This window comes from Mirounga angustirostris, unplaced genomic scaffold (assembly GCF_029215605.1).
Source record: "Mirounga angustirostris isolate CCGP_5_RB_7025 unplaced genomic scaffold, mMirAng1.0.hap1 SCAF_16, whole genome shotgun sequence".
Classification (NCBI taxonomy): domain Eukaryota; kingdom Metazoa; phylum Chordata; class Mammalia; order Carnivora; family Phocidae; genus Mirounga; species Mirounga angustirostris.
In genome coordinates this window covers 57,408,431-57,428,334 of record NW_026991724.1, presented here as the reverse complement: position 1 = coordinate 57,428,334, position 19,904 = coordinate 57,408,431, and the positions used below count along the sequence as shown (strand labels likewise).

At 52.0% G+C, this 19,904-nt stretch overlaps 1 protein-coding gene across 1 annotated transcript; it reads left to right on the top strand.

Moving 5' to 3' along the window:
• Positions 1-2,252: 2,252 nt before the first annotated feature.
• On the top strand, positions 2,253-5,512 carry ZNF579 (zinc finger protein 579). The gene is given in 3 exon segments (XM_045892226.3): positions 2,253-2,407; positions 3,413-4,857; positions 4,859-5,512. Coding segments are annotated over 2 exon segments (1,686 nt in total). The 5' UTR covers positions 2,253-2,407; positions 3,413-3,414; the 3' UTR covers positions 5,102-5,512.
• The last annotated feature ends 14,392 nt before the right edge of the window (positions 5,513-19,904 follow it).

Below are 19,904 nucleotides of genomic sequence, written 5' to 3'. Positions count from 1 at the left end.
AATATCCATGAACAGATGAATGGACAAAATGCAGTATACCCATATGGTGGAATATTATTCAACCAGTAAAAGTAATGACGTACAGACACATGCCACAACATAGACGAATCTCGAAAACATGCTAAGTGAAAGAAGCTGGTCATAAGAGATTACGTATTGTATGACTCAACTGATATGAAATGCCTGCAGTAGGCAAAGCCATAGAGAGACAAAGCTGGTTATTGGTTGCCAGGGGCTGGGAGGAGAAGGAAATGCAGAGTGACAGTTTAATGGATCTAGATTTCTGTTGGGGGAGATGAAAAAGTTCTGAAACTAGATAGTGGGATGGCCACACACACACCCATATACTGTCTATCATATTTGAAACGTTAGAGGTATACCTCACTCTCCATAGGCCCCTCCAGGATCTGATTGCTTCTCCCTGCTACAAGGTAACTCCTACCACGAATTTGGTGCTTATTGTTTCCATGGATACTTTTAGACTTTCACTCATATGTATTTATATTTTAAAAAGTCGTACTATTGACCAGGCGCTTTTAAAAGTCATGCTCTTCACCTCTTTTCTCCCATCTCTTTGTGAAATGCAAAGACTCACTGAGACTCACTAGCTTTGAAATGTTTTAGTACCTCACTTTACTGCTCTTTAAAATGGGAGAATAATGTGACCCACTCCATAAGGTAAGGAGAAACAAATGGGTTTGTATTTGTAAAGCACTTACAAGACGAAGCTATTATTTTCGTTTTATTTATTTTTATTACCCCCCCCCATTTTATTTCTTGTTCCTTTACTTTTTTGAGTATGGACCACATTCACATGGCTTCAGATTCAAGAAGTACAAAAGGATAGAGTGCAGTAAGTTTCAGTTCTGGGAGTTAGACAATGTTGCTAGTTTCCTCTTCTTCCAGACACAACCCACTGATAAGCACAGATAGAACAGGTGGCAGGCTGTTTTCCACCTTCCTTTCTGCCTGCCCCCCTTCACTTCACATTATCACTTGGAGTGTTTCCATATTTTTACACAGCAAATTTCTTCATCTTTTTTTTTTTTTTTTTTTTTTTTTTGGATACACAGCATCCAATGGGCAGGTCAATCATGACGCCACTCGAATCCCCTACGGATGGGCATTTCGCTCATTTCCAGTCTTTTTCAGTGGTGCGCAATACCGCACTGATTCACCTGGTACAGATGTTGTTTTGCAGGTTTCTGAACAGATCTGACAGATTCGTTCCTGGAATTGCTCACATGTTAAGGCCGTTCCAATTTTCACTTGCCCCAGCCATGTACAAAAAGGTCCTGTTTCCCACACTCTTGTGGACAACGTTCAGCGTGTACTTCACCTTAAACAGCCACAGGCTGCAGGCATACCTCTGCAACAAGTCTTTCCTGCTCAGCATGGGGCATTTGAGATGTGTTGAGGTGCGTTTCTCTCTCATTTCCCTTGACTCATCCTTCTCATCTCTAACCCTTGGCTTTCATCCTGCAGGTTTCAGCTGAAACACTGTGGCCTCCTGGAAGACCTTGAGGATTGCTCTCACCCCAGTGGGAGATCAGCTCAGTGCCTTCTCGGTTCTCGGTCTTCCCACCAAATCCTCTTTCCTGCGTTAGAGCACATTTTCCAGGAAGGCGATTGGATCTGTGTCTGACTGCCTCCTCCATCTGACGGTGAGCTTCCTGCAGACAGGGTCCAATGGTAGCTCCAGCACCAAGGACAGAGGTAGCCCACAGTAGGTGCTCAGTAAATATCGGTAGCTTAGGATCCAGTGAAAATATATATAGCAAAATATATGCAGGACTCAGGAGCACAGTCGGTGCTTAGTACATGTTGTTCTCTTAAGAGCGAATGCATATACGCAGGGCTTGTTATAAGGGGGGGGGCACTGAGGCTAGGAGAAGGGACAGTCGCTTGCTCAGACAGCCAAGTGAAGGCTGGAGTGGGGTTCTAGTCCAGAGCGCCCCTACTTTCCTTGAGGCCTCTGCCACTGCCTCATTCACCTCCCTCCCCTGGCATCCCCTCGCCCAACACAGTGCCTGGCACAGACAGGACCTGATAAATGTGTATTTGTTGAAGGAATGAATGAATATGTGTGTCTGCTGAGGTGGGGAGGGGAGCTGCGTCCAGCCTCCCAGGCCCCCAGCCCCCTCCCCGTGCAGGACCCAGGAATCCAAGCCGCCCGCCCTCCCCGCCCCTCTGGGTCCCCTTGTCCTCCCGCTTCCGGCCTTGCAGCCAGTCTTTCCTCTTTGGGGCTCGGTCGAGAGGCTGGGTTTCCGGGGGGAAGGCTTAGGCGGTGACACCGAGCCCAGCCTCCTCCACCCCCCACCACGCTCGGGCCCTCCCTCCCTCCCCGCCACCACCGTCCGCGTTTGGCCGGCCGCGGGGAAGGAAGAAAGGAGCGAAGGAGGCGGAGGTAAGAACCAGGCGCCCAGCGATCAGGGCCGAGCCCCAGGGCCCGGGCTCAGAAATCCGCGAGGCCACGACCCGCGGCCCCAATTCTGCTGATCACGCCTGCGGGAAAACCACAAGCTGGGCCCGGTGGGGAGCTCGGACCCCCGTGGGGACCTAGGGCTCCGGACCCTAGCAACCTTGGTGGGGGGCAGGCGTCCAGGGGCTGGGCCCTCAGTCGCCTCCTCCCTGGAGAATTTGGGCAGCTGAGCCCCCAGCCCCCCCCTCCCCCAATCCTCCCTGCCACTAGGACCCAGGAATCCATACCCCCCACTTACAGGAGTGGATCCGAGTCACCTCCCAAACCTGGGACTCCAAACCCCAGCTCCCACCTCTCTCGGTCCCAGGAGTCCAGGGCCCCAGCCTCCCCCCCTGCCCAAGAATCTGAGCCCTCCTACCCCTGGCCTCTCCCAGACCCTGGTCTGGGCACCCACACTGCATTTCCGGGGCCTCCCAATGTTGAATTGTACCCGCTCCACTCGGGCACCACAGGCTGGGTCCCAGCCCCTCCCAACAGGCTCCAGCGGGCCCCCTGGAGAAAAAGCAGTTAGGCTGACTCCCTGTCTCCTCTTCTGTCTGTATCTCTGGCTTGTCTCCTCTCTCTGTCTCTCTGTCTCTCCCTACGTCCGTCCTGCTGTGGCTCTTCTGATCTCTGTGTTTGCACCATCTCTCCCGAAATCTCTTTGTTGTCTCTCCATCTCTGTCTCTGCTGGGAGTCCCCATCTCTCTCTCCTGCTGGCTCCCACCATCCTGTCTTTACCGCTTCTCCTGCTCTCTGTCTGTCCCCGGGTCTCTGCTCTGTCTTTCTGTCTTGCTGGCTCTCTCCTTTGCCTGGCTAAACATCTGACCATCACTGAATCTCCATCTCTCTCTGTCTCTGCTTCTCTGCCTCACTCCACACATCTCCCTTTATCTGACCCACCCCATGCGCCCCCCGCAATGTCTCCTTGTCTCCCCTTTCTCCTTGCAGGCATGGATCCGCAGCCCCCTCCACCCGCCCAGGGCAGCCCACCTCACCGTGGCCGGGGCCGGGGCCGTGGCCGAGGCCGTGGTAGGGGCCGGGGCCGTGGCAGGGGGGGCGCTGGAGCCCCTCGGGCGCCCCTGCCCTGCCCGACCTGTGGCCGCCTCTTCCGCTTCCCCTACTACCTGTCCCGGCACCGGCTGAGCCACTCAGGCCTCCGACCCCACGCCTGCCCCCTGTGCCCCAAGGCCTTCCGCCGGCCCGCCCACCTCTCCCGCCACCTGCGAGGCCACGGGCCCCAGCCCCCACTGCGCTGCGCCGCCTGCCCCCGCACCTTCCCGGAGCCCGCCCAGCTCCGGCGCCACCTGGCCCAGGAGCACGCAGGCGGCGAGGTCGAGCTGGCCATCGAGAGGGCGGCCAAGGAGGCAGCCGAGTCCGGCTGGGGCTCCCAGGACGCCAGTGCGGAGGGGCCCACCACCGCCGCAGCTGCGGCCGCTGAGGAGGAGGCCGCGTGGCCCGAGACGTGGCCGGCGCCGGAGCCGGCCACGCTGGCGGCCCCCGCGAGCGCCGAACCCCGGGAGCCGGAGGAGGAGGAGGCCGAGGCAGGGGCGGCGGAGCTGAGGGCGGAGTTGGCACTGGCGGCCGGCAGGCAGGAGGAGAAGCAGGTCCTGCTCCAGGCCGACTGGACGCTCCTGTGCCTCCGCTGTCGTGAAGCCTTCGCCACCAAGGGCGAGCTCAAAGCGCACCCTTGTCTGCGCCCCGAGGGAGAACAGGAGGGTGAAGGGGGCCCCCCGCCCCGCCCCAAGCGCCACCAGTGCTCCATCTGCCTCAAGGCCTTCGCCAGGCCCTGGTCGCTGTCCCGCCACCGGCTGGTCCACTCCACCGACCGCCCCTTCGTGTGCCCAGACTGCGGCCTGGCCTTCCGCCTCGCCTCCTACCTCCGTCAGCACCGGCGCGTGCACGGCGCGCTCAGCCTCCTGGCCCCGCTGCCCGCGGCGGGCAGGAAGGACGACAAGGCCTCGGGGGGACGGAACTCAGGGAAGGGGCCCGAGGGCGGCGAAGGGGCCGAGTGCGGGAGCGCCTCCGAGGGGGGGGGAGGCGGGCAGAACGGAGGGGACGCCGCCCCGGCCCGGGCCCCCGCGGGGGAGCCCCGCTTCTGGTGCCCCGAGTGCGGCAAAGGTTTCCGGCGCCGCGCGCACCTGCGGCAGCACGGGGTGACCCACTCCGGGGCGCGCCCCTTCCAGTGCGTGCGCTGCCAGAGGGAGTTCAAGCGGCTGGCCGACCTGGCCCGCCACGCGCAGGTGCACGCAGGGGGCCCGGCCCCGCACCCGTGTCCGCGCTGCCCGCGCCGCTTCTCGCGCGCCTACAGTCTCCTGCGTCACCAGCGCTGCCACCGAGCTGAGCTGGAGAGGGCAGCCGCGTTGCAGGCGCTCCAGGCCCAGGCCCCGCCGTCGCCCCCCGCCGCCCCCGCCGCCCCCGCCAGCTGGGCAGGAGGAGGAAGGGCTCCCGCTGCCCGTTGCACACATCAAGGAAGAGCCACCCTCCCCGGGGACCCCACCCCAGTCGCCGCCGCCGGCTCCCCCTGTCTTCCTCAGCGCCTCCTGTTTCGACAGCCAAGACCATTCAGCCTTCGAGATGGAGGAAGAAGAGATTGACAGCAAGGCCCACCTGCGCGGATTGGGAGGCCTGGCCTCCTGACCTTCACACCCACTCTTGGCCCCTCCATTTGGCTCCCGGTTTGCAATATGGAGGAGGGAAGTCGAAGGAGAGGCGCCTCCTGTCTACCCACCCTTCCCCTTCCAGCCCTCAACACTAAGGAGGGGGGGGCCTGGACCGCCCCTCCCTCCCCATCGCCCACCCCCAGGACCCCTGACTGGCTAGGAACTGCTTGCCCGCGTAGGCCTCTGAAGGCAGGACGACTTGGAAAAGGAGGCGGAATATATTGGCCAGAGAGATGGAGACTAGGGGGGATCCCCTGCCTGGCTGTCTCCCATTGTACACACTGGACACCATCACCTCTTTGGAACTGCCAGACCCTTGGGGTCCCCAGTGAGCAAAGGTCCATCCCTGTCCTTTTGTCTGTCTGTGAATAAATGTGAGTTTGTGAAACAGGAGAGAGTGAGGCTGTCTGTGGGGGCTGCCAGAGGGGTTCTAGGGTGAGGCGGGGTTCAGCCAACAGGCTCTGAGCTTGCATTCCAAGCAGGAAGGATCCAGATTCCCACATCAGGGAATGGCAGGGAAGTGCTCAGCCAGCAAGAAACTCAAGAGAAGAATCGGGAGTGTGGCAACACCCGTTACCATCTGCCCAGGCATCTTTGGGTCGCCCCATGGCCCCCCTGTGCAGTCTCTGCATGCATTCTTTCAGCAAACATTTGCCAGGCACAGCGCTGGGCCCTGGGGATGCTGGAGATGAGAAAGCCACGAGGAGCTCGAATTCTAGATCCGCACTGCCCAATACAGTTCAGCTGCTAGCCGCACATGGCTGCTTCCATTTAGATTCAGGATGAGTAAATCGATTTAAAATAAAATAATTAGAAACGTTCAGTTCCTCAGTCACACAGTGTCAAGGTTCAACAGCTCCATGTGGCTGGTGGCTACCCTGTCGGACAGCACAGATCTAGAACATTCCAGCACCGCAAGAAGTTCTCTTGGACAGGGCTGCCCTAGATAATAAACCGATCTGCACCAGGTATTAATAAGGGCTACTGAGAACACTGCATGGCTGGGAGGGAGGGCCCTCTGGTGACCTTTGACCTGAATGAAGAGCTGGGTGGAGGGAAGAGCAGGGACAAAGGCCGTGAGGTAGTTTGGTGCTGCATGTTTGAGAAACCACAAGAAATTGGGGGTGAGGGAAAGTGTCATTTTCTGCAAACCTTCTAATGGTTTTTTCTTCACCCATCTATTTGGGTCTTAAGGAGTGGAGAGGGAAAGATGTGTTCAAGCCATCTTCCTTAAACCCCTTCTCTTTCCTTCTATTGACCTCCTGCCTTCCCCCAGCGCCTTCAGTGGCTCTCTCTTTCCTATGCAAATAATGATGACATTGACCACTTAGGTATCTTCATGCGTAGAAGGCCAGGAAAAGAGGGGCGAGGTCATCCCAGTTTTCCAGGGCAACAAACAGAGGCTTTGGGAAGGAGGATTGCTCCCTAGTGTGATGAAAACACCAGGTAGGGGCAGGGATGGAGGGAAGGAAGCCGGGAACATGGAGGTTGAGGGTCTAGGAAGGGAGATGACTGACTACCCAGAGCTTTGCAGAATCCTCCCTGGCAAAGATTCAACACACCTTGGCTGAGCCCTTGGCACTGTGCCTGGCACGTAGTAGGCATTCAATCCATGTTAGCCCGTTTGATTATCGCTGTATCACCCAGGGCTGGATGTAGGGGAGGCAGTGATGAGTGAGACCACCTGGGCACCAGCCCTCATGGAGCTTACAGACCAGCAGAGGATGTGGACAGTAATCAAATACTGGCACAAATAAATTAGGGTTTCCAAATGAGACCGGTTCTTCCACAAACTAGGTCCCATAACAGCCTCAGATGTGGGGAGCTGGGGTGTGCTTTCATGACGTCAAAGCTACCTCCCTCCTCAGGAAGCTTCAGTGGCTCCCTATTACCATATCCAAACATGGGCCACCATTTAGCGAGCACCTACCATGGCCAGATACCTTTTCAGCTCAGTCTCATTGATTCAACTCATTGAGGGAGGGGATTACATAGCCCAATTTATAGAAGGAGCAAACGGGATTAAAATTAAGTCATTTGTCCTACTTTGGAAATCACTACCATGAATTGAGCTCTTTGTATTCAATGAGGTGCTTTGTGGGGAGGGCTGAAAACAGGGGTTGGCACCGGTGAGGGAGTCATTGCTGTTGTTGCTTTGTTATGATTATTTTCCCAGGCTGGTGTAAAACTGATCTCAGGGAACCCTCACCACCCCACTGGGGATTAGGAAACATCCTCATCACTTTCTAAGGGCAAGACAGCACTCAGAGAGGGGGTCCCTTGTCCAAAATCTCATAGCTAGAAATTGGTGACGTGGAATTTGAGCCCAGGCTGGACCAACGCCATAGCCTGCACACCCTTAGCCAGGCCAATCTAATGCTTAGGATTAGCCCCCTCTTTGCCTGCATCCCGGTCTCCAAGCCCCAAGGCATCATGCCCCACCCCTCCAGGGCTTTGCCGACCACCTGCCCCCTTCCCCGCAGGCTTACTCTGTCTGGAGGATCCACTGCATCCGGAGAGAAACATTCCTAGAACAAAACACAGAACTTAGGGTGAGAAAAGGTCTCTAAGGATAGAGCCCAGTTCTCCCATTTTGCAGACGAGAAGACTGAGCCCTAGACATGTGGGACAGACACAAAACATGATAAAACACCCAAAGGGTCGCTATTATTGTGAAGAAGCACTGCTGGTGTTCATAAGTCAAACCTTGTAGCTTGTCTTGCCCTGTGCTGAGCATTTTACATATATGACCTCAACCACATGTTCATAATCATACAAAATACATTTTTTTAAAGATTTTATTTATTTATTTGACAGAGACAGCGAGAGCAGGAACACAAGCAGGGGGAGTGGGAGAGGGAGAAGCAGGCTTCCCGCTGAGCCGGGAGCCCGATGTGGGACTCGATCCCAGGACCCTGAGATCATGACCTGAGCCGAAGGCAGTCGCTTAACCAACTGAGCCACCCAGGCGCCCCACAAAATACATTTTTAAAAGATTTTTATTTATTCATTTGAGGCAGACAGATATGGGGTAGGGGTGGGGGTGGAGAGAGAGAGAACCCGAGGAAGAGAAGAGGCAGAGGGAGAGGGAGAAGCAAACTCTCCGCTGAGCAGGGAGCCCAAGGCGGGGCTAGGTCCCAGGACCCCGAGATCATGACCTGAGCCAAAGGCAGACGCCCAACCATCTGAGCCACCCAGGTGCCCCACAAAACACATTTCTTGAGTACTTAGCCTACAGCTCCTTCTAAAGGGATTGTGTGGATTAGCTCACCTACTCTTCCCAACAAGATCAATTGATAGATGCTATCCCGGGCTGCACTTGTTTCTCTTAAACAGCTTGAGATATCATTTGCATACCATAGAATTTACTCATTTTAAAGGCACTCAGTTAGGACACGTCCACCCCAAAGATCTCTTGTGCCCATGAATAGTCACTTCCCATCCGCACCCCCAGCTCCAGGCAACCACTGATGTATTTTCTGTCTCGACAGATTTGCCTCTTCTGGACAGTTCCTATAAATGCATCATACAATATGTCACCTTCCGTGTCTGGCTTCTTTCACTCCACACGCTGTCTTTAAGGCTCATCCACGTTGTAAGTTTTATGAGCACTTCATCCCTTTTTATGGCTGAGTAACATTCCATTGTATGGATAGACTGCGTTCCGTTTACCCACTCATCTGTTGGTGGACCTCTGGGCTGGGTCCGCTCTTCGGCTGTTGTAAATAGCGCTGCTGCGAACACGCTTGCGGACACAGATTTTATTCTCTTGGGCAGATTCTCGGGAGCAGAATTGTTAGGCTCTGTGAGAAGCTCATGATACACTTTTTAAGAAACTGCCAGACTGTTTCCCAAAGTGGCTGTACCATTTACAGTCCCATCAGGGATATGTGAGGGTGAGGGCTCCCCATGGGGGCTCCATTTTCAGGAGAAGGAAGCCCAAGATCTCCTGGCTGGTAAGTAGCAGATCTGGATATGTCTGAGGGCATTGTGGTTCTAAAGTCTGTGCTCTTAAGTCTCATGCAAAGATTCATTCTTACCCTGTTATTCCTCCCTCCCTCCCTCCCTCCCTCCCTCCCTCCCTCCCTCCCTCCCTTCCTTTCTTCCTTCCTTCCTTTCCTTCCTTCCTTCCTCCTAAAACTACCGAGCTGTTGGCTATGTGCAAAGCACTATTCTGGATGTGGGAAAAACATCAGAGGACAAATAGACCAGGTTACATTTTGGCAGGAGACACATAGACAAACTCAGAACACTGATCCCACAAGTATTTACTGAGCCTCACTATGTGCTGGGCACTGTTGGAGGTGCCGTTCACCCTCTGGTTAATGAAATGGACACAGATCCCTGCCCACAGAGGGTTTCTATTCTACCGGCAGGAGGCCGACAGGAAACCATAGTAAGCAGGTAACCTATATATAAAACATCTTAGGAGGGGGATGCATGCACGGGGATGCATGCACGGGGACGTGTCCCGGGGAGGGCACAGCTGATGCAAAGGCTCTAGGTGGGAATGTGACTGGTGTGTTCGGGAAGCACAGAGGCCACTGGGACTGGAAGGAGAGAGAGACAAGGAGGGAGCGAGGCGGAGGGGATTAGGGAGAACTCGGGAGTCCAGATCCCATAGGGACTCTAAAGGACTCTGATTTCTACTCCATATGCGATGAGAAGAGAGTCTCTGGCACAATGTCACTTCCCTTTTAACATTTGAAAAAAACCTTCTTTTTAAAGATTTGATTTATTTATTTGAGAGAGAGAGAGAGGGAGAGAGAGAGAGAGCACAAGCAGGGGGAGGGGCAGAGGGAGAGGGAGAAGCAGACTCCCCACTGAGCAGGAAGCCCAAGGCGGGGCTCCATCCCCGGACCCTGGGATCCTGACCTGAGCTGAAGGCCGGCGCTTAACTGACTGAGCCACCCAGGCACCCTGAAAAAAAATTTTTTTAAGTAAACTCTACACCCAACATGGGGCTCAAACTCAGGACCCCAAGATCAAGAGTGGCATGTTCCACTGACTGAGCCAGCCAGGTGCCCCAACATTTGAAAATTTTAAAACACATAGCAAATGGAAAGAATTCGACACTAGATGCGTATCCTCAACCCTTAGAGTCTACAGTGAGCATTTTGCTCTATTTGTTCATAATGAACATGTCTATCCATCTATCTTTTCATTTACCCATCCATCAGCCTATCCACCACTCATCTTTAAAAAAATTAATCAACTTCCCTTTTTTGAGCAGTTTTACATTCACAGAAAAATTGAGTGGAAATTGCAGACAGTTCCCGTATATCTTTAAAGAAATTCATTTCAAAACAATTTGCAACTCTTAGGTCACATCACCCCTAAACACTTCAGCATGCATATCGTAACAAGATATCAAATATTTATTTAAGCTTCTTGTCCTTGGTAAAATTTAAATACAGTGAAATGCATACAGTCTACATGTTATCAATTGATACTTTTGAGAAACACATACTCCTGAATAGCACAGACCCCTCTCCTGGTTTAGCAGATTCTCTCTGGCTTCTGTTTGGAGAATCAGTTGGTGGGGAGTGGGGCAAAAGTCCTCTTAAGCCCACATGGTTTGCTTTTTAAATAACCTTTTAACCTTTTATTTTTAGAATAGTTTTAGGTTTATGGAGAAGTTGCAGCAATTGTAGAGACTTCCCGAGCATCCCTGAGGCAGGTTTCCCTCCTGTTATCGTATGACCGGGGCATGTCTGTCAAAACCAAGGAACCAACACCATAGAATGCTATCAACCAAACGCTCTGCACTACTCAGATTTAGCTCATTTTCCCCTGATGCCCCCTTTCCATTCCAGGATCCCACCCAGGATACCACATGGCCTGTGTCCTGCCTCCTCAATCTCCTCTGATTTGTGATCATTTCTCAAACTTGCCTTGGTTTTTGATGATCTTGACAGTTTTGAGGAGTCCTGAGGAGAAACCCCAAAGCCAGTGAAGTGCCTTTTTCAGCACATCCTCGGGGTGCGGGTGGGGGCCCACACGTATCCACATGACTTACCACTGAGGACGCTGCCCTCCATCACCTGGCAGACAGTGACGCCTCCCCCTTTCCGCTCTGTGCCCAAGTCACTGAGTGCAGCCCGCATGGAGGGGCAGGAGAAGCATCCAATTTTGAAGATTCTTCTGTCCCCTCTCCTTCCTCCTGTTTATTCATTTATGCAATCATTTATTTGTATCTATACGGACTCAAGTATGTTTCTTTTGTACTTCGGGTGATAGTCCCATAGGATGGTATTTATCTCATGTAAATGCATATTATAGTCCCCTACATTATTTATTTCACTGAAGCCCACCTGTTTTATTTTTTTTTTTAAGATTTTATTTATTTACTTGAGAGAGAGAGAGCATGAGAGGGGGAAGGGTCAGAGGGAGAGGCAGACTCCCCACTGAGCAGGGAGCCCGATGCGGGACTCCATCCCAGGACTCCAGGACCATGACCTGAGCCGAAGGCAGTCGCTCAACCAACTGAGCCCCCCAGGCGCCCCAAAGCCCACCTGTTTTAAAGCCAGGTGCCATCAAGAGAGAATAATGCTAACGGAGAAGCAGGGGCTTCTGCCGGGTGCTGTGACTTCAGTTACGTGGTCCCAGAGGGCTTCTGGGAAGGAGTAATTTGAGACTTGATCCAGATGAGCTAGGGAACTGAGCGTGTGAATCAGGAGCTGGGACACGCTCCCTTTCCAGAGGGGCTCTGAGGCTCTAAGGGGACATCCAGCGATGACCAGGTGGAGCTACGCCTCCCTCCGGGCACGGCCTACTCCCAGCCTCCCGGGGGGCGGTTTGGAATTCAGCCTCAGAGGCCAAGCCCCGCCACCTCCTTGGCCTCTTATCTCACCACACCCAGCACTGTGCCTGGCACAGACCTGTGCTGCATAAATATTTGCTGCCATTCACCCAGCTGCTCGAGCCCCAGCCACCCTCCTTTCCCACCGCGGAACATTCTGCCCTCCTCCCTAATCGGCTCTTTGTCTCAAGCTGGGGGGGGCATTGCTGGCACCAGGTATGGAGCCTCGGAGAGGGAAGTGACCCACCCAAGGTCACTGGGAGAAGGGGGCCAGAGAGAGAGAAAGAGAGTCGTTCCAGACTGGCCACCTCCAAGCTTCTAACATCAGGATAATAATTGTAGCTACTCTTCATCATCACGCCCACGTTCGGGGACCTGCAGGCCACACGCATTAGCTGCAGGTTCCCAGCACCCACCGGGCTTCCTCCTCTCAGCCTTGGATGGGCAATTCCTCTGCCTGGAATGACTCCCCTGTCTGCCCCTTCAAGCCTCCTCTACGAGGCCCTCTCTATCTCACCCCACCTCTATTAATCCTTTGTTGCAGGCAGAATTCTCAGCTGGATCCCAAGATTCCTGCTCCCCTGGTGCCCATGCCCCTCCTCCCAGGGCCAATCTAGGAGCCGCCGTGGAAGGACTTTGCACACAGCACTAGGATTCCAAGTCAGACAACAGGGATGGAGTGAGAGGGCATCATGCTAAGTGAAGTGAGTCAGACAGAGAAGGATAAATACCATACGATTTCACTCATATGCAGAATGTAAAAAACAAAACAAACGAAACAGAAACAGACTCATAAAGACAGAGAACAAACTTCCAGCTATAAGAAAAAAGAGATGAGGGGCGCCTGGGTGGCTCAGTCCGTTAAGTGGCCCACTCTTGATTTCGGCTCAGGTCATGATCTCAGGGTCGTGGGATCGAGCACTCACCACAGAGTCTGCTTAAGATTCTCTCTCCCTCCCCCTTTTGCTCCTCCCCCTGTTCATGTGCACATTCACTCCCTCTTCTCTCTCTCAAATAAATAAATCTTTAAAAAAGAAAGTCAGAGAGGGCGCCTGGGTGGCTCAGTTGGTTAAGCGACTGCCTTCGGCTCAGGTCATGATCCTGGAGTCCCGGGATCGAGCCCCGCATCGGGCTCCCTGCTCGGCAGGGAGTCTGCTTCTCCCTCTGACCCTCCTCCCTCTCATGCTCTCTGTCTCTCATTCTCTGTCTCAAATAAATAAATAAAATCTTTAAAAAAAAAGTCAGAGAGATGAAAAAGTACAGCATGGGGAATGATATTCAATAATATAATAGTCTTGTATGATGGCAGGTGGTGACTACACTTCTTGTGGTGAGCGTTGTGAAAGGTATACAATTGTCAAATCACTACGTTGTGCACCTGAGACGAATATAATATTTTATGTTAATTATACTGCAATACAATTTTTTTTAAAAGATTCCAAATCAATTGGTTTAAGCTAGGGAGGGGATCTTTGGTGGGCCTTGCCTAATCAGGTGACCCCCCCCTAAAAGGGACAGGGCTCTTTCTGGAGCTTGAGGGGGATTCCACAAGAGGGAGATTCTCCGTTCCTAGCTTTGAAGGAGGAGAGGACCCCGGCGCAGGGGATGCAGGCAGCCTCTGAAAACAGAGTGGATTTTGCCCAACAAGCAGCAAGGAAATGGGAATCTCTCAGTCTTCCGGAAGCAGAGAACCCCAACATTCGCGCGTAGGCTTCTGGCTCACAGAAACTGTGAGCTAATAAGGGGGTGCCCTTCTAAGCTGCTGCGTTTGTATCATTTGTTACACCCCACAGAAAACACCTGCAATCTGTAATCTGTTTTGTTTCCTTCATGGTGCTGGCTGTCAAAAGTAAGTTGGTTTCTTTGATTGCTTCCAGTATGTCCATCCACTGTATTGGTTTGCTGGGGCTGCTGTAACAAAGTATCACAAGCCAGGGGGCTTCCAACAACAGTATCATCTCACAGTTCTGGAGGTTAGAAGTGGAAGATCTCAGGGCCATGCTCTCTCCGAAACCCCCAGGGGAAGCCCTCCTTGCCTCTGCCTAGCTTCTGAGGGTTTGTCCGCCATCTTTGCCTTGGAGACGCCTCACTTCCTTCTCCACCTCCATCTTCACGCGCCGGTGGCCTCACCTGGCCATCTTTCCACCCTTTCCTGTGGGAGAATCGTGTAAGAACCCCCCTTCCTCCAATACGACCTCCTCTTAATTAATTTCATCTGCAGTGACACTGTTTCCAAAAAGGTCACATCCTGAGGTACTGGGGGTTCAGCATATCTTTTTTGGTGGGGGGCACAATTTAACCCACAGCACCATCCCTATGCACACGTGCGGTCTGCCCAATCTTGGCTGGGTGTCACTGGGTTCCTAGAGCCTCGAGTATCGCCTGGCACAGTGTAGATGCTTAAAAAGACTGTTTTTGCTAAGTCATCTGATGAATTACTTCTCAGAGCCTCTTTACTCATCTTTCGGGTGAGGATGAAGCCACCATCCTCCCTGTTTTCTTCTCATTTGCTAATGTGTTTGGTTTACAAATTGGCCTCTGACCACCCCTCACTAGAACAGAAAGGTGCCTGTGTGGCTCGTCCCTGTGTCTCCAGCGCCCAGCACCCTGCCTGACACACACAGATTCACAGCAAATAACTGTCCAACAAATAAATGAGGTTATAATCTACCCCACCGCCACTTTACAGAAGGGGAAACTGAGGCTTACTTAGAAAGGTGAAATGAGTTGGTCAGGGTCACTGTCACTGCTCCCGCCTTCCAATCACCTGCCAATGCTTCCCATTGGCCGAACCCAAACAGAAGCCAGATGCAGCCCAGGTGATGCAGTCGGAAGGGGTCACCTAGACAGAGAGAAGACAGAGGGACAAGGGCAAGGTAGTCAGCACATCCAGATTGCCTTCTGTGGAAAATCTCTCAGGGGCAAATACACCCAGAAGAGGAATCCTCAGACACGGGGGTCCCGCTTTCACTCAGGTCTCCCACCTTGCTCACCGAGAGGCTGCACCAGCCTACACGCCCCCCAGCAAAACCCCAGGGCCCTCTTTCTCCACGTGATCAACCACTTCCTAACTTCTGCCCGCCCAGTGGAATCTGCCCTCAGTGGTGTGCCATTGGGGCGACAGGGAAGCAGCCTGCCCTAGATGCAGGCAACAAGGGGCGCATTGGCCACAGAGGAAATAAAAACACGAAGAAAACCAAACAAAACGTTTGGTCCACTTTTCACTGATGTCATGCACCCGCAATCAGAACCAATGTCAGTGACACACCCTCCCTGAAAAATAAAACAAGACGAAATCAGAGAGGGAGACAAACGTGAGAGACTCTTAACTCTAGGAAACAGAGTTGCTAGAAGGGAGGGGGTTGGGGGGATGGGGTAACTGGGTGATGCATGAAGGAGGGCGCACGATGGGATGAGCACTGGGTGTTATATGCAACTGATGAATCACTGACCTCTACCTCTGAAACTAATAACGCACTATATGTTAATTAATTGGATTTAAATTTAAAAATACATAAAAAAGGGCACCTGGGTGGCTCAGTTGGTTGAGCGACTGCCTTCGGCTCAGGTCATGGTCCTGGAGTCCCGGGATCGAGTCCCACATCAGGCTCCCTGCTCGGCAGGGAGTCTGCTTCTCCCTCTGACCCTCCTCCCTCTCATGCTCTCTGTCTCTCATTCTCTCTGTCTCAAATAAATAAATAAAATCTTTAAAAAAATAAAATAAAATAAAAATACATTAAAAAAAAACCCTCCCTGCGAAACAGCTTCATTGGTCTAAGTTCCGAACATTTGCTGCCGATGTTACCATGGAGTTTTAAATATATAATAAATATACACACATATATTAAACATATACGTATGTGTATATACATATAGAATGCATATGGACATGTACATTTATACAGTGTGCATATATTCATGTATATAATTAGCACATTTTATTACTTCGTTCCCCCATCCTTTCATGGAGCACTCTGTTGCACATGGAAGTCAATGGAGAGAACCCCAGTTTACAGCTGACCTCGCTGCCCGCAGACTCCACTACGCACGTTCGTTTTGAGAGTAAGTTCCTGAGGATCAGATTGTCTGAGCTCATTTCAGATGCAACCCACGCCTTCAGCGTCTGTGGAGCTCCACGTCCCCACTGTGTTTAAAACGGTAGTTTCGAAGTACACGTAGATGGCGTGGTGATTCTAAAGACAGAGAAACAGCCTGAGAAACTGGGGTGCTGACCTTCTCTGTCACCCTTGGAGTTTGTATTTGCAGATCAAGTTCGAAATGGAGAAGCAGAGCACCCACCACACAATGTAACAGTTTTTACTGAAGTGCAAGTTTGAGTTCACACCTGAAATCTTTGCTGAACTGGAACCGGTATCTCTAACATTGGAATGTGTTCTTTTCAATTTCTGATCGTTTGCAAACTAAATATATATATGTATTATATATATATTTATGTATCTATCTCTTGAAATATATATATATATCTCAAGAAAAAATGACAAGTGATGGCTCTTAAAAATCATTTTGTTACGTGAGAGACACCCAGCACTCATGTCCCTTAGTGTTCACGCAAATAAGTGAAAATCTCTCGTGCACACAAAACCCTGCACACGGAGGATACTTGGAAGCAAGACGATGGAAGATTATTTGGTGCTAAAAAGAAATGAGCTATCGGGTCATGAAAAGGCAAGGCGGAGCCTTAAATGCACATCATTAAGTGAAAGCAGCCCATCTGAAAAGGCTACACGCCACACGATTCCAACTGTAGGACATTCTGGAAAACATAAAGCTATGGAGACAGTAATACGGTGAGTGGTTGCCAGGAGTTAGGGGAGGACAGACGAATTGGGGAGCACAGAGGATTTTTAGGGCAGTGAAGCTACTCTGTGAGATACTGTAATGGTGGACACACGTCATTATACATCCATCCAAGCCCGTGCAATGGGCAATGCCAAGAGCGAACCCTAATGTAAACTATAGACTTTCTGTCTACCTCTGAAACTAATAACGCACTATATGTTAATTAATTGGATTTAAATTTAAAAATATGGAGTCAATGTGGGTCAGCAACCGTGACAAACGTACCCTCTGGTGGGGGACGCTGGTAATGGGGGAGGGGGGACGTTCATGTGTGGGGGCAGAGAGTCTATGGGAAATCTGTATCTTCCTCTCAATTTTGCCGTGAACCTAAAACTGCTCTAAAAACTCAAGTTTATGGAAGGAAGGAAGGAAGGAAGGAAGGAAGGAAGGAAGGAAGGAAGGAGGAAGGAAGGAAAAAGGAAGGAAGGAAGAAGGAAGGAAAAAGGAAGGAAGGAAGAAGGAAGGAAGGAAGGAAGGAAGGAAGGAAGGAAGGAAGGAAGGAAGGAAGGAAGGAAGGAGGAAGGAAAGAAGGAAGCTCCCCAAACCAAGAAAACGATGCTGCTGGTTATTCCATGATTGTTGCTGAAAATCGCTCTGTTATCCAGAGGCAGAGGGGGTGTTAACGCTCTGTCACGTTCTCTGCAGCCTCGCTAGAATGTCAGCGCCACCAGAGCGGGGACCTTTTTTTATAGCTTCATGGAGATAGGCTTCTCCTAGCACACCATTCATCTCTTTAAAGTGTACCAGCCGATGACCTTCGGTGTGGTCGCAGGGCCGTGTGACTGTCACCATGATGAACTTTAGAATGCTCCTGTCGCCCCAGAAAGGACCCCCTGACGCATCACCCCACAGCACCCCATGCCCTCCAGGCCTTGGGCAACCACCCGTCCCCTTCTGGTCTCTGCAGATGGGCCTCTGAGGGCAGGGACTGTTGCCCTCATTGCCTTCCCTCTATCCCCAGAACTGGCAATCCTGCTCCGTAACTCCAGAGCTCTTCAACCAATGTCTTAACTTGAATCCCAGATAGGACAGGCCTCTGCTTGGGGGCCTCTTTCTCCCCCACCCGTCATCCCTGTCAAGCCCTTTCAGAGTCCCCTCTGGACCCCACTTTGTCACCTCCATTAGAAAGGTGACACCTTGTTTTTGATTGCTTGCATCCTTGTGCATGGCACCTTCTAGACTCCTCCCAGCGGGGACAGAACCTATCTGCTGGTCCTGGCTCCAACTCACAGGCCCCAGGAAATGTGTGTTGAATTTGAATGGAAACGAGCAAAGTCAGCAACCTTGACACACATCTGTCCCTAGCTCCGGGCCTGCAGACGTCTACCCACACCGGAGAGGCTGGGGGAGGGGGTGCATGACATGTCCTACTGTGCCGTTGACCCCTAGCAGGACATAGAGCAAGAGATTTAATCTCTGCGAGTCTCCCTTCCCTCAACTATGAAACGGAGCTAATAATAGGACCTACCTTTCCCGGCTGCTGTGAGGATTAGCACAGGGGTTGGTAATACACAGAGTTCAGTAAATGCTAGCTATAATTACCGTTAATCATGCGGGATTTACAAAGCCATTACAAACGCACTCCGGCCATCCGTCAGTCTCGTCCCACACACATTTCCCGAGGAGAGGGAGAGAGAATCCAGTGTACTCCTGGGAACTGTGAGTCCTTCCGTGTGACTGGGGTGTCGGGTGAGATAGGGCGGGGCGGCAGATAAGATGGAAAGAGCATGAGCTCCAGAAGGGCTCAGAGGCCAGGCTGGGGAGCTTGGACTCTATCCCAGGGGTAATAGGGAGCCATGGGAGGCTATTGAGGAGAGGGACGGACATGTGTTGTCTCTGAGTGTTAGATGCTTTTGGGGTGGTGGGTGGGACACTCTACGGAGAGACACCGGAGGCCAGGAGGAAGGTGGGGTTATGGTCCACATATGTGAGGGACCTTGACCTGCAGCCCAGTGGGCATGGGCGAGGCGGTCATTCTTAACCCGTGGTCTCTAGACTTCTAGAGAGATCCAGCGGGGTCGGTCCCCCTGGATGCTGTCTGCCAAATCGTGTTTCCATTTTTCCAAAAGTAAAAAAGGAACTAGGTGAAAATAATTTTGATGCTTTATTTGGTTCAATGCAGTGTATCTTCCTTATTCCAGTCGCTCAGTACACTGGATTCTCCTTATTTATGGTGGTTATGGTCTATAAAGTTATAGTGAATGCTGAATCAATGAATATGGAACCACAGTCCCTGGGGGAAGGACGGGCTTGGGTTCCTATCAGCCTTTGTCACAGGATTCTCATTAACCGGTCAATCCATAACCTTGTTTCACGTGTGTTCTGTTTAAAGACACCTAACTTGGGCCCCTGGGTGGCTCAGTCGGTTAAGCGACTGCCTTCGGCTCAGGTCATGAGCCTGGAGTCCCGGGATCGAGTCCCGCATCGGGCTCCCTGCTCGGCGGGGGGTCTGCTTCTCCCTCTGACCCTCCTCCCTCTCGTGCTCTCTCTCATTCTCTCTGTCTCAAATAAATAAATAAAATCTTTAAAAATAAATAAATAAATAAATAAAGACACCTTACTTAATATATACTGCTGACTCGCTCACACTGAACTCAGGGCCCACGGCTCCGTAACTCGTGCTCGAAGGAAGCCTACCTGACACAGATATTTCTCCGTAAGACACATCACACCTTCTTGCGCTCGGGGGCCGCTTTCTAACCACAAAGTCACCAACAAAAAAGCACAATACTGCGAAAAATGCGGCACTAGCCAGGCTGCCAGAAGGATGCTTGTGTACGGGGTGACAGGTGGAACGAGGCAGAGGGTCCCCATGTGCGGCCACCGCGCATGCCCACCAGAGTGCCATGATGTTGATTTGAGGACCACGGGGAACTTTTCGTGGGTAGGCGCGTTTGCAAATACGAAATCCATGAGTAATGAATTGACTCTATATCCAAGACATTATCATGGCATCATGTAATTAGTACAAAAGTCATCAGTGAGACAGTTTACATTCTCTTTTTCATGCTAAGTCTTTGAAACTCGTGGTCTGTTTTACACTCACGGGAGTTCTTAATTTGGACCAGCCAGTTTCAGGTGCTTAAGAACCACACGTGGCTGCTGGCGTCTGTATTAG